The sequence below is a fragment of the Molothrus ater genome, chromosome 18 (assembly GCF_012460135.2).
Source record: "Molothrus ater isolate BHLD 08-10-18 breed brown headed cowbird chromosome 18, BPBGC_Mater_1.1, whole genome shotgun sequence".
NCBI classification, from domain to species: Eukaryota; Metazoa; Chordata; class Aves; order Passeriformes; family Icteridae; genus Molothrus; species Molothrus ater.
The window spans coordinates 1,006,844-1,020,491 of NC_050495.2; the positions used below are offsets into that span (position 1 = coordinate 1,006,844).

A 13,648-nucleotide genomic window follows, 5' to 3' on the forward strand; every position below is an offset into this window, starting at 1 on the left:
TTTGTCAAGTTGCACACGCTCCCTCCCCAGATTGTGCAATTATCCTTTCAATACATCACATTAACAAGCATAAAAAGATGTCACTTCTAAGTCTACAAAATACTGTTCAATAGGAAAAAAAATACCCCAGAGGGGTACAAGCACCATTTAGAGGGATTTGATTAAAAATGAAACACTCATAATGCCAGACAGTGTTCAATAGTTTGTTTTATGGAATGTGCTAGGATATTGTACTGGACAAGTAATCTACAATTCATGATGCTTTCTGCTTAGAACCCTGCAATCAATAAAGAAAAAAAAATCAATGTTTCTTTTAATAACTATGCAATGAATAACAGCAGTGATGCCACTGGAGAAGAGGTACATTCAGAATAACTTCTAGAAAATTGAGAGGATTTTCCTGTAGTACAGAAAATACTGTAAACTACACAGGGATGTCATAATACATTTTGAAAGATCATAGATAATTCAAGCTATTAAGGTATACTTCAGGTTCCCAACTCAATACCATTAAAAAACATTCAGTAAAGCAGATTTTGTATTAGCTGTATTTGTGACAGATGATATTTTAAACAGAGATGGATCAAATGGACACACAGAGATTGTTTTTATGTATTTCTCATTTTGCACAGTGCTGAAATCCATCTGACACATTAGATATCTTTTTCTTTTCCTTCAGACCTGTTTAAAGAACAACTTCTGATTATTTGATAACAAAAGTAAACAAGTACATAAATTTTTTCCTGAGTGGAACCTTCAGTTGCTCTCAGCTCCAAGCCACACTGAGACACAGGAACATGCCCTAATGATTTTTCAATGAGTGTGATTAAGTGCTGTCTTTAAAATCTGTTTACTTACCACATTTTATAGGGGATTACAGCCAGAGCAGCACATCTCTGCCAGTGCTAAGTGAGCCAATAATAGCTGGGAATAGTGAGGCAGCAGCAAGGATGAAGCAGGAGAGAGGAGCCTGGAGCAGATCCTGCCTGACCCAAACTCCATCCTGCTCGGGTCTGCAGCCACAAAAAGGTTTCCTCCCCCACCACAGCCATGAGCAAACACTGCTGAAGTCAACAAACCTTTGGATCAGCCAGGAGAAAACTTCTTTCCTGGGGATGTTGAAACTATCAAACACGCTCAAAAGTGTTCTTAGTAATTTCCTCTGGTTTAGGATCAGTTCTTGATCTACATTTGATGACTACACTGGCATGGCACTAGAGCTTTCCAGACTTTAAAACACCTGAAAACACTCCCTTGTCACCTCCCCCAAAAACTGAGGGAATTTGCTTAAAGACTTTTTCAGTCCCTGCTTCTTTGCTCACGGGCCCAGGGAAAGGATCACATTAGCAGGAGGAAAAATAAATTCAAAAAAAAACCTGCTTGTACCAGAGGGATCCGCTTTCCAACAGGCATGCTGTGAACAAGCTGTGTGTGAGGAGCAGGGAAATACCAACCAAACAGGCTGCACACAGGCTGCATGTTCTGCTCAAACTGTTCCCCTCCACCACTGAACCACAAATAACAGGTAAAGGGCACCAGGATTTCGAGCAGCCCAGTGTTTTCTGCTGGCCTCCACATCTTCGGTGCTTCCAAGTGTGTGTGGAAAACTTCCTAAAGATCTGCCACACAAAAATGCAATTTCCTGTCAGAAATCTTCCACCCCTGCTCTCACCTGGCTCTCTCCAGCACTGCTCCCATCACCTCGTGTTTCTCTTTACATTTGATGTCTTCGTTGACATCTGTCCCACCAAAGATGATTCCAAAGGGAATTCTGCTCCCTGCAAAGCAATGAGAAGTTGGCCAATATGTTCATGTAATGACCAGGAGTGAAAAAGTGCACTGATAACTGTGAAGCACCTATCTGAGCAAAAATCTGTGAAAAGGAAACTTGAATTTTGATTTTTTTAGCACTGTAACCCCACACACAATAACTTTGCACTTTCACAGGACATCAAACCAAATGGGAAACAAAGTTTGTTGATAAAGACAGGAAATGTACCATAGATTTCCATTTGTATTTGAAAGTTAAGTGAGCTGTAAGATCAGGATTTATTAGCATTGCTAATTTCCTCATTACTAAATGAGAGAGCAAGCAAAAAGAATGAAAGACTAATTACCATTCTGGCTACTTGGAGAATTTCCTTGGCATTTGTTGATATTATACTCTAATGTTTGCAGGTGGAGGGAATTGATGTGCACTATCAAAGCACCACTGCCTCTAATCTTCCAGAGACAGGCTGTCTGTAATACCACATAAAATATGCACTGCCTCGGTAAAGAATGAAAAAAGTGAATAATTATGATGCCATCTATTAGGTGTGTTGATCCTGTAAACAGAATTTCCAGGATGAGGCCCAGCAGATCAATAGTATGGCAGCAATGGTAGTGCAATCCTAAATTTCTAAATGTTCCAGGAGCCAGGAATGTTCCCTGCATCCCTTTTTTGTCCCAGAGGTCTGCAATAACCTTTACACTTTGACTATGATCATCTCAGCAACCTTACTGTTACTGTCCTGCCTTGCAGAGATTTTTGGTTTATTTTTCTTGCAGGCACTGCAGATACCTTTTAGAACAGTGTAACTGATTTATTGAAACTCCTGAGCTTTTGTAAGGTAGGAGGCTTTTCAGGTCACTTGGGACTTGGAATAGGTAACAGCAGCAGCATTTGGGCATTGCCATGCAAGTTAAACTCCAGTAAAATTGTACTCCAAAAAACAGTTAAAATTCACCTTTATCTTTTGTTCCTCAGCAAAAATCCCCAAAAAACCCAAAAAAGATGGTGCTCAGACTTTGCATAAGCCTCCTCCAAAACAATTCAAGGTCTTGCCAAAAAACCAATCATCCCTATGTTCCAACAAGCCTTAATCCAAATGTGAGCACAGCTCATTTTACATTATTTTACATTTATTTTTTTAATTTGTATTTTTTGCGTTTGTATTTCAGGTCCCTGCTGAAATCAGAGCCCCTCTGGAGCAGAAGGAGCCCAGGCACAGCAGACACAGTAACTGAGGCTGTCTGCAAAGCCCCAGCACAAACTGGGGGCACTGCTGAAGTCCAAACCAACCCCAGAACTGCCCTGAGATGGGTGGAAGGTGCAGTTCTGTGCCTTTGAACAGATTTCTGTAACCCAAGGTGCTCTCGGCTGAGGATGCACAAACTGCAGTTTCAGCAGGTGAAATTACTGTCTGTAATTCTCAGAGTGCTCCTAGTGTATCATTAGTGGCAGGCTAAAATTTTGTTCTCCGTGGCTAAAGAGAATAGAAAATTTTATTATTTGTCTGATAACATCCTGTGTCCTGCAGTCTGCCTGACAGGAATGTTATTTCACATTGAAAAACCCTGACTCGTTTTTGAGCAGAAAAATCAAATTAGCCTCCCTGCTTCCTTGCATTGGAGCCCAGCTCTCCTTGGCCAAGCCACTGTGCTCTGAAAGAACACATGTCCTGAAAGGATCCTGATGTTCATGTAATGCTCTCATCCTGGGGTAGCTAAAGTACTTAATTACCAAAAGCACCATGTGGTTTAAAAGTACATTTATTCAGTTCTCTCTCGATCAGTTCTCCCATTGAGAGGGATTTTTAGCATTCCTGAACGTTTGCTGAAATGGATAAACAGAGAGAGGGAATTCTGTGTGGGTTTAGACATTTCTGGCCATTTGTAGCAGTTATGATTCACTCTCTTCCCTTGCAGGACTTTCCTGGGAGGTATTTTTATTGCAAAGCAGAAGGGGGATTACCTTGCAGCAGTCTGCCTCCTTTATAGAGGTGAATGGCCAGGGCTGCATCAAACTTGTCTGAGGAGGTCAGGTTTGCTATTTCAGCTGCACTTTCATACATGAAAGCATCTTTAAGAACACAGATGTGACCTGCAGCATGTAGATGATTCCTTCATTATGGGAACAAAGAGAAAGAGAATAAAGAAGTCACTATTAATGTTACAGGCACAGCAGCATATGAAGCAAACTTTATCAAAATGTTTTTCCTCAAACTTTGCTCTTTCAACTTTATGCCTTTTTTGTTCAAGCAGCCAAGAGCTGTTCACAAGGCTGGTTTTTTTTTCCTGGAAGACATTTGTTATCTTCACCACTGTGAAGCCACAGGCACCTTCCAAGCAAGGTAACACTGCATGGGCCAAGCCTGATCCACACAAAAATCAGAAAAAATGAAATATGCCCAGGAGCCTTCCTGACTCAAGTTATCATTCTGAAATAACCCCTCCTTTTGAAGGGAGGTGTCAGAATTCTTGTGTCAGACCTTGCTCTCAGAGATTCTCAGCCCCTTGTTCTGGAGAAGGGACACCAAGTGAAGGAAGCACAACATGTCCAGGTATTCAATGCTACTAAAAATACAGAACATCAAAAATGAATGCATCAAGAAAGCCAGAGAGTTGAATTGTGTTTCCCTTCTGTTTGAGGGTGGGTTTAATTGCTTCTTGTCTCAGCTCAACCATTTACAAACCAGGCAAAGAATTATTGAAATAGAAGCAAAAAAACTGCACAAAAGTAATGACACAAATATTGAAGTATAAGCAAAAAAAAAAAAAAATTCACAAAAGTAATGACACAAATACAACCTGCTTAAAAAATCTCAGTTCCAAAAAGAAAAATCAACCAGCAAGCCCCTGGCAGTGAGCTTAGGCATGCCCCTTTCCATGCAGTGGTTCTCAGATGGAAACATTGCTGCAAGGGCTGCCAGAGCCAGGAACTGACTGACTGCAGACAGCCCCACTCCTGCCCCAAACCAGAGTCAGGTATCAATGCCCCAGGAACATCAGCAAACACACAGAGCAGCAAAGCTCACCTGACACGGGTGTTTGCACTGTCAGGATCACACAAACACCACAAAAACGTTCTGTGCTTGTCCCATCTCCTGGCACTTGATTGATTGATTGATTGATTTCTCGTCATGTATTAATGGTTCTGGCATTACAACCCTGCTGGCTCATTGACTGCCTGGATCGTGGCAGCTTTCATCTCCTGATTATTGCACAGCCTCCCAAGAAGCGGGATTTTCTGTCCTGCAGAAGTTACTCATTCCTGCAGAAACTGGTGCTAAGAGTGCTGTAAATGTCTGGGGGCACTGGAAGGAATGTGCCAGCAGTGCCAGACAGAATGGAATGGCAGGAGTGCCAGACAGAATGGCATTGGAAGGAATGTGCCAGCTCCACCGGCACAGCACAGGGGCTGCATCGCTTCCTCAGCCCCCAGAGAAACTCCTTTTAACTCCACTGTTCCAAACCAGACCAATAAATTATGATAACTGCTAATAAATAATGAAACACGGCCACGTTTTAAGCTCCTTATTTACACTGCTCAGCAATTCTTGAGACCAGTTGCTCCATGAGCTGGTTCCAAGAACCTGCCCTGCCCTTGCAAGAGCCTCTCCATTTATATCCCAATAATGATGCCCAAATCTCCCAGCTGGGGAGGGAAAATCTCCCAGGCATTCCTTGGGATGCTGGTGCATGCATTCCATAATTTCACAGGTGCTCATTAAATGGTCCAAAAGGGTTTTTTTCCCATCAGCACTCCAATTACCGTAAATCACTATCATGTACAAGCAATATGTTTGCATATTACAATTAATTTGAAAATAACTCTCTCAGGACATCAGGAATCAAGAAACTCAGCCAGGAATTCCAATCAAAAGTGGTTTTTTTTAAAACATACTAGGGATGATTACTTCTCCTCCACACATTGCACAGCTCCACATCTCCCTGGGGAATGGCAGCTGCTTCTGCAGTAAATACAGAGGGACTCCCTCAAGTGTTCCAAGGCTCAGAGATTGTGCATTATCTCTACAAATCCAATTTTTTTTTTTTTTACACATTTTTATTCTACTCAGGAGCACGTAAAAAATTTGCATACATCTTTAGAAGGAAAAATAAGCAAATATTCCCAGAATAATACAAATTCCCAGATTTAAACAGGCCTTGATCCCCTGAACATTCCATCGAGTTTGATCTCATTAATCACAAGCTTCAAACGATGCATCTCTGGAAATACCTGTGTGTAGAAGCTGAGTTATTGGGTAGTATTTAAGTGCTGAAATTTACAGCGTTATTTTCATATTTTCTAAATGGCTTTTCATCTTCATAACCAAAAAAAGCAGAGTGATTTTCACACATATGCTGTTACCAAGGAACACGATTAGGGAGTGCTGCAGAGTTATTGCAGGGATTTTTTTGGAAGCCTGATCTGTGTGTGAAGTCCCAGATGTCCCTGAATGAAGCCCAGGCACAGGAGACACATCATCCATATCTCTTCTCCCCCTGGCAAACGTCTGTTCACATTATTTTGCCATTTCATAAACAAATACTTTGTCAATGAGAAACAAAAATTAACCCAGCTCCTGCTGTCTGGGGATCAAAGACAACACTGGAAATGCCAGCTCTCAAGGCTACATTTTCTCTCTATCATAGTTCTTAACACAGGAGATAAATTCCCAAGTGTTTTAAAAACCCTGAATGTTGCTTGGAGCTAGAAATTGCCCTGCCACATTCTCCCCTTCTACTGACACTCTCATGGAAGCCAATGCCATGATTTGGAGAAATACTATTTCTAAAGTGGAGCTGAGCTGTCAGATCCCAGATTTTGGGTGTTTTTCTAAGAAGAATGCATCAGGGAGGGCTCCAGCCATTCAGTAAATGTGACAGAGCATTTTTAGAAGTATGTCACACTGACCACTGCTTACTCTGCACTATTTATACACACCTGAGTAGTGGACAAAGCATTTGTCCCTCATTTTAGCATTCAGGAAATTAATTTCTCTTTGTTTGGTACATTTTTAACAGTCTTTGGAAATTACAAAGCTTGTAAGTGCAACTTTCAAGTGTGTTCTCTGCATCTACACTGTGTGCAGAGATCCTGCTAAAAGCTGCAAGCTTTTTCTGACACATTTGCACTTTGAGATTTCTATACAAAAAACATTTTTCTCTAACACATCTGTGAAATACCAAGCGATATTTTACAATGTTTAATTTTTTATTCCCTACATAATTGATCTTCTCACTTCTCCTGGCTAGCAGTTTCCCCTCCTCCAGCATGAATCTGCAGTTCACAGGTTTGCATATAAAAAAACAGTTTCAGAGTTCCAAACACAGCCTGGCTGACAAGAAGGCACAGGAGTTAAAAGTGTGCTTATTTCTAAGGTATTATGGTTGTGAAACTTGCTCTGTTTTCTGTGATGCCTTCCTTTCAACTTCTAAATTTCAACTGATACTGATTTAATGGCATTATTTGCAGACAAAGAATGTTTGATTTCCAAAAAGTTCCTGGTAGGTGGATACACTGACACTTTTTGAATGGCACAAAATAGGCTTCATCCAAAAATATTAATTATCTCTTTCCCTCAGCTGTCTGCTCTGCACAGCAGCTGTGCACCAACTACTGTTAAATGTATATGGCACAATTCAGAGCTTGTTAAGGGAGCAGAGTCATTTCACTGCCTCTCAGAAACTTGGCCAGACCTGAACACGCACAATTCCCACTGAAGCTCATCAAATTACACGAGCTGAAACCCTGCCTGATCTCCTGTTTTCTTTGTAAATGATCTTATTTTTTTCAGAGTTGTTAAAACAGCATGTCCTTCACTTCATTTCCCTCTCAAACCTCTCCTTGAAGCAACATAGACAAATTGCACTGGCATGAGCGAACTATGAGTAAAGTTCACTGTGAATCACAGAAATTAAAAATGTGAGTGAGGATGGGGACCAGCTCCTCCTGTCTCTGTGTTCTGAGCTCAGTAACTGAGCTTTGCAAGGACCAAAGAACTCTGCAAAGCCTGAACCCGTGTTACAAACAGCTCCTGCAGTGCAAACCATGGTGGGGAGCAGCAGCACTGAGGGCAGCCCCTGAAAATGGTGGATCTCATGCCAGGGTGCAGATGAACACCTGTCCTGAAAGATGAACACCTGTCCTGAAAGATGAACACCTGTCCTGAAGGTTCCTGCTCTGGGATTGGCCACGCAGGGCCAGCAGGGATGTCCCAGCCCCTGAGCAGGGATGTCCCAGCACCTGAGCAGGGATGTCCCAGCAGGGATGTCCCAGCAGGGATGTCAGAGCCAGCAGGGATGTCCCAGCCCCTAAGCAGGGATGTCCCAGCCCCTGAGCAGGGCCAGCAGGGATGTCCCAACCTGGGCAGGGATGTCCCAGCAGGGATGTCAGAGCCAGCAGGGATGTTCCAGCCCCTGAGCAGGGATGTCCCAGCAGGGATGTCCCAGCCTGAGCAGGGATGTCCCAGCCCCTGAGCAGGGCCAGCAGGGATGTCCCAGCCTGGGCAGGGATGTCAGAGCCAGCAGGGATGTCCCAGCCCCTGAGCAGGGATGTCCCAGCAGGGATGTCAGAGCCAGCAGGGATGTCCCAGCCCCTGAGCAGGGATGTCCCAGCCTGGGCAGGGCCAGCAGGGAGGTGCAGGAGCTCCCAGAGCTGCCCTGAGGACAGGAGGATCTCCTGCCCTGGGAGTGCTCCCCTGTGGGATTCCAACCCTGGCACACAGGGTAAAATGAAATAGTAGAAATGTTTGGATTATTGAATTACTCCAATAAATGTCTAAGCTCAAAACCAATTGTCCAGAGGAATGATAAGCACCGTTGGATTTGTGGTTTTAATTCTCTTGCAGCTGATTACCTGGGGATTTACAGAATGGCTCTCTTAAATGGCCAGTTAATGAGAGCCAAAACAATTTCTCCCTCTCCAGAAAACATTTACATATTGGCAAAACAGTTAATCTAAATCTTTCTAATTAACCTATTAATTCCAGATTTCTATTCCTCCTTACTACCAAGTAATAAAAGATGAACAAGACATTTCAAGGGACAGGGAAGAATAATTTCTTTTCTTCCTTGACACCCTCTTTGATCTCATTTCTAAGGCTGAACAATGGCAGCCTAAGCAAAGACTTTTGCTTAGTGCTGTATTTATTCATTGCTCATATTTTTTAAGGTGATTAAAGATTATGGACACCAATAGGAAGAAAGCCCACAGCACATTCATTATACCACTTGTTTTAGCAAGTTGATTTTTAGCCAAATTAAATTCTGGTACCTTTGTCACCACTTACTTTAAACTCAGGAAATGAATATCTTATTTATGAAAAGATGAAGCAGTTATTGGAAGAGCTGTAACACCTTAAACAGAGTATACATTGTGATATTAAGCCATAAAATTAATCTATGCTGGCAAGTGTTCAACCCAGAGACAACGTCATTGTTTCATTTATATTTAACCAAAAGTTCAAAATTTAAAAAAAATTCAGGTAAAGGCACCTTGCTAAGCCACTGTACCTCAGGAGAGTGTGCTCACATATTCACTATCAATATCTGTAATTAAAAGGCTTTGATATAATATGTGAACCCTTGCTTTTCTGGCTTTTTCAGACTTATTTTAACTAGAAACAATGCAGAACCTGCTTTCTACTCGATTAGCTCTGAACAGCTCCAGCCTAAATGTATGTCTGACTTCCCTCAAAGTGGAATTGAAGAAGACGGTAAGTAAATATTTGATTTGTAAAGGTAAATAACCTCCTAGAGGAAAATTGAGCAGTGATGTGCCCAACAATAACTAGTCTTGTACTATCCAGTGAGAGCAAAGGGTAAGATATGAAAGGCAATGCAGAATGCCACAGGAACTCTGCTGGAAAGCAAAGGCATAAAAAGAAGTGTATATATATATATATATATATATATATATATACACATAAAGAATTTACTTGTCTCAAAATTTTCGTAACAAGTGTTGTTTTAAAATAGCAAACCTTCAGCTTTCTCTAGAGTTTCTATCTCAGTGCCTGGGTGACAGGACCAGCAGATATGTCCTACCAGCACCTCACACAACACAGCAGCCCTGCAGAAGGCTCAGGCTGCACTTGGTATGGCACAAGCAGCATGAAAACCTAATGTCTGAGGATGCTGCTATGCATAACCTCACATGTGAGACAATGCACAGATCAAGGTCAGGGAAAACTCATAATAGCAGAATATCCCAAGAGATTCATCCGAAGAGAAACAACTAAACTGTGGGCAACTCTTAGATAAGATGAACTCAAATCGTTATTGTGAGCCTCAAGAGGACAAAACCATTGGGAAATTGTTTATTTTTTATAGAGACTTATTTTTTTTATAGCTGTCATACACAGTGAAGCCCCAGCAGCAACACTCTCAGCCACATCCCTTTTCCACGTCACAGAAGAAGCCAAACGGGGACATGTGGGATATTTCTTGCGCTTCTGTTTGCTCGTGCCATTTCCCAGCACTGCAGCGCCGTGTCCGTCATCCATCCATCCATCCATCCATCCATCCATCCATCCATCCCCACGAGAGCCGCAGCCCACAGCGAGGGCAGCACCGGAGCGGCTCCCGCACGGCTGCAGCCGGGGCTGGCTCTGGCACTGCCGGCCTGTCCGTCTGTGCCATCCCCGCACGGCTGCAGCCGGGGCCGGCTCCGGCACTGCCCCGGTGTCCGTCACACTGACTGTGCCAGCCGGGGCTGGCTCCGGCACTGCCCTGCTGCCCGTCTGTGCCATCCCCGCAGCCGGGGCTGTGCGGGACCCGGCCACGCTGCGGGGCGAGAGCGGCCCGGGCTCCGCCGGCCGTGCCCGCTCTGGGCACGCACCGGGCGGGCAGCGCCGCAGCGGGGGCGGCCCCGCGGTGTCCCCGGCCCCGGCCACCGCCCCCCGCACGCTGCCAGGGCCGGCGGAGCCACCGCCCCCCGCACACTCCAATCCCGCTACGCTCTGCCGCCGCCCCCCAGCACACCCCGGCCGGCGGAGCCGCCGCCCCCCAGCACACCCCGGCCGGCAGAGCCGCCGCCCCCCGCACACCCCGGCCGGCAGAGCCCCCGCACACCCGGGCCGATGGAGCCACCGCCGCCCCCCGCACACCCGGGCCGGCAGAGCCCCCGCACACCCCCGGAGCCGCCGCCCCCCGCACACCCGGGCCGGCGGAGCCGCCACCGTGCGCCGGCGCGGGCCGCGCATGGCGGGCTCGGAGCGCAGCGCATCCTCCCCATCGCGGCACTCGCTCGCTCGCTCATTCACTCACTCACCGGATCCTGGCGGCCGTGGTGGCGTTGCCGGTCTGTGCCCGCAGGCACGCCAGCAGCAGCAGCCTCATCGCGGCCGCTCCGCTCCGATCCGCTCCGCCCGCCGCCGCCTCACCTGCCCGCGGCCCCGGAAACGGCGCTGCGGAGCGGGGCCGGAGCGGCCGCGGCCCCGAGCCCTGCGCGACCAACCCGTGCGGGGATGGGCCGGCCTTGGCCGGTGCTCCCGGGCAGAGGGCACCTGCATACCTGGCAGAGGTCTGGGTGCCTGCCCACGCCTCTAGACAGCGCTGCGTGCCCTCGTTAGTCCGGCACAGAGATGACACGCTCGGACCGTGGCCGGGGAACGGCAATTCAAAGGCCTCCTGAGGACAGCATCACTGCCTCTGCCTCCTGCTGCCACCCAGGAGGTGCCCCATGCTCGGGGCAGGGACAGCGTTGGGAAAAAACCTAAAGGTGGGTAAGATGCCAAGCGCCAGAACAGCCAGACGAACGTGCCAGTCCGAAGAGTAAGGAATGGGATGCTCAAAGACCTCTCCCAGCATCAGGGAGGTCACAAAATGCAGCAGAACCAAAGGTGTGTGAGACCAGGGAAAAGGCAAGAAACCAAAGCAACAGGCAGAACCCAAAGATACAACAAACAGGGAAGAAAAAAGAACAAACCTGAACTCCAGATGAAGAAAACAATATCCCAAAGCAGCCAGCCAGTCTTAAGGATAAAAGTGTCCACCCCAGTTACAGCCAGGAACACAGAAGGGCTGAGCAGGGCAGCAGGCAGGAAGGTGAGAGGCCAGCTCAGGGAGTCTGTTGGGAGATTAATAGGAAACAGGTGGCTGATTGTAGATACCCCCTGAACGTGTTCCAACATCTTGTAACAATATTGAGACCAGGTGCAGGACATTGGTGGTGATGAGAAAGGGGCCGATTGGACAGAAAAGTCACTTCTTTGCTTATAACCTGGTCAGATTGCCTGATGTAATTCACAACAGGGTCACACAGATGCCAGCTTCCCCAAAGCTGGAGAAGACAGGGAAAAGTGGTCTTCAAAAACCTGTAGTGCCTTGTTATTCATATTTCACTGTCAGGTAGACAGAGAAAAAACAGGCCACATGCAGAGAAATATTGAATTAATAATTTTTGAAACAGTACTTCTTCCAATAATTTGTGTGGATTTCTGAGGCTAACAGGTGTTCTGAAATTGAGGGTTTAAGCGTCATAAAAACACACAATGGAGTGGGTTCTGGCAAACTGTAAACATTTTGGTAGACAGACTCATGTTTTGCTAAGGAAACTTAATGCTGCAGAGCTGTGTTAACTGCATCTCACTGTTATCCCTTAGATTCAGCACAACATTCTTTAGACCACTTCAAACTCCACTGGAACTAAAAATTTTGGCTGCAACCTAGAAGAGAAACAAATCCTGCAGAAATGCTAGAAATAGGATAAGTGCTAATCTAAGGGTAGGCAGAACCAAACCATTGGGTCTAGAAAGGTTTTGTCACCATTCTAGAAAGTGTTTCTGGCATGAAATCCCACTCCTGCTGAGATGTGGAGGGCTGTTGTCAGTGGGGCCAGGATTCCAGCCTGGAAGTGGCTCCTGTGAAGCACATTTGGGCTTCTCAGCTGTCACACAGTCTGAGTGAAGCTCCACAGGTGCCTTTCAGCCCCTCCTGGTGCCACGATGTCCCCACAGCCCACCCAGGTGTGTCACACCTGGCAGCTCTGGCAGTGTGTGCCCAAAAATGGAGATTCTGCAGCTCTACCCTGGATCTGGCTGTGAAAGCTCAGAAAGCCACGTTCTGGGTTAGCAAAAGCTGTCCAACACATTTAGTGTGCAACACAAAGAAGAAAAAACACAAACATTAAAGTGAGACAAAGCCTGCTCCATGAGAAATGAGAAAACTCAACCAGTCACCTGAGAAATAAAGAGGAAATAAAGGAAACATTCAAAGAGATCTCAACACGTTATCACTATTTATGGTAACTCTGGCTTTATGCTATATAGGCTTTGACTGAAAAAATAATCAGGAAACGTGCATTGCATCTTGAAAACATGGAAATGCATGAATGTATTCATGTATAGCCACAGCTGCACTCACTGTGTGCATAGGAGGAGTCGTGGATGAATCAGAAGGAAGTTTTAAACACACTGTAGCTAAGTATTGTTTGGAGAGAAATTAAAACCTCCTTCCTGCTGTACTTCCAGAGAGAACAGTAACTTGTGAATTTAGTGAGAGTACCTGCATCTCTATTCCTGAAGGCTTAGGTAACATTTTAAGGTACATTGCAACTGCTGCTCAGCATTGTTAGGTGTTTGTACCAGTTGTGGGACAGGTCAATATAGAAATCTCACCTCACTCACCAAGGTAAATTATGAAGGGTCTAAAACATGAAAATAAGACACAGTAATACAAAGTGTGCTTTATTACTTTGAGTCTCCAGAAAATACTACCAAACTCCTCAGAAAGTGCAATCCCAGTTAAAATGACAGTACTGTATTAAGATAGGAAAAGATGAAATGTAATTTTGTTACAGAATCGGTCATGTTACAGTAGTTCACAAAGAAATGCCTGTACAGCTGGTTGCTTTTTCCTCATTGTCCTTTGTCATGAA

The 13,648-nt window shown here is 45.3% G+C and overlaps 1 protein-coding gene across 2 annotated transcripts in view; it reads right to left on the reverse strand.

Annotated features, from left to right (window-relative positions):
* Positions 1 to 13,648, reverse strand: part of GLT1D1 (glycosyltransferase 1 domain containing 1) — a 39,625-nt gene that overhangs the window by 25,484 nt on the left and 493 nt on the right. Inside the window, exons 2-4 of one of the 2 annotated variants that reach the window (XM_054516793.1) lie at positions 11,699 to 11,839; positions 3,737 to 3,885; positions 1,673 to 1,778 (exon numbers count right to left, since the gene is read on the reverse strand). In XM_054516793.1, the coding sequence (XP_054372768.1) occupies positions 1,673 to 1,778; positions 3,737 to 3,836 (206 nt within the window). In that variant the 5' untranslated portion in view covers positions 3,837 to 3,885; positions 11,699 to 11,839. Of the gene's footprint in view, positions 1 to 1,672; positions 1,779 to 3,736; positions 3,886 to 11,041; positions 11,234 to 11,698; positions 11,840 to 13,648 lie in introns of those variants that run through there. The other variant, XM_036392972.2, reaches the window with a different exon arrangement.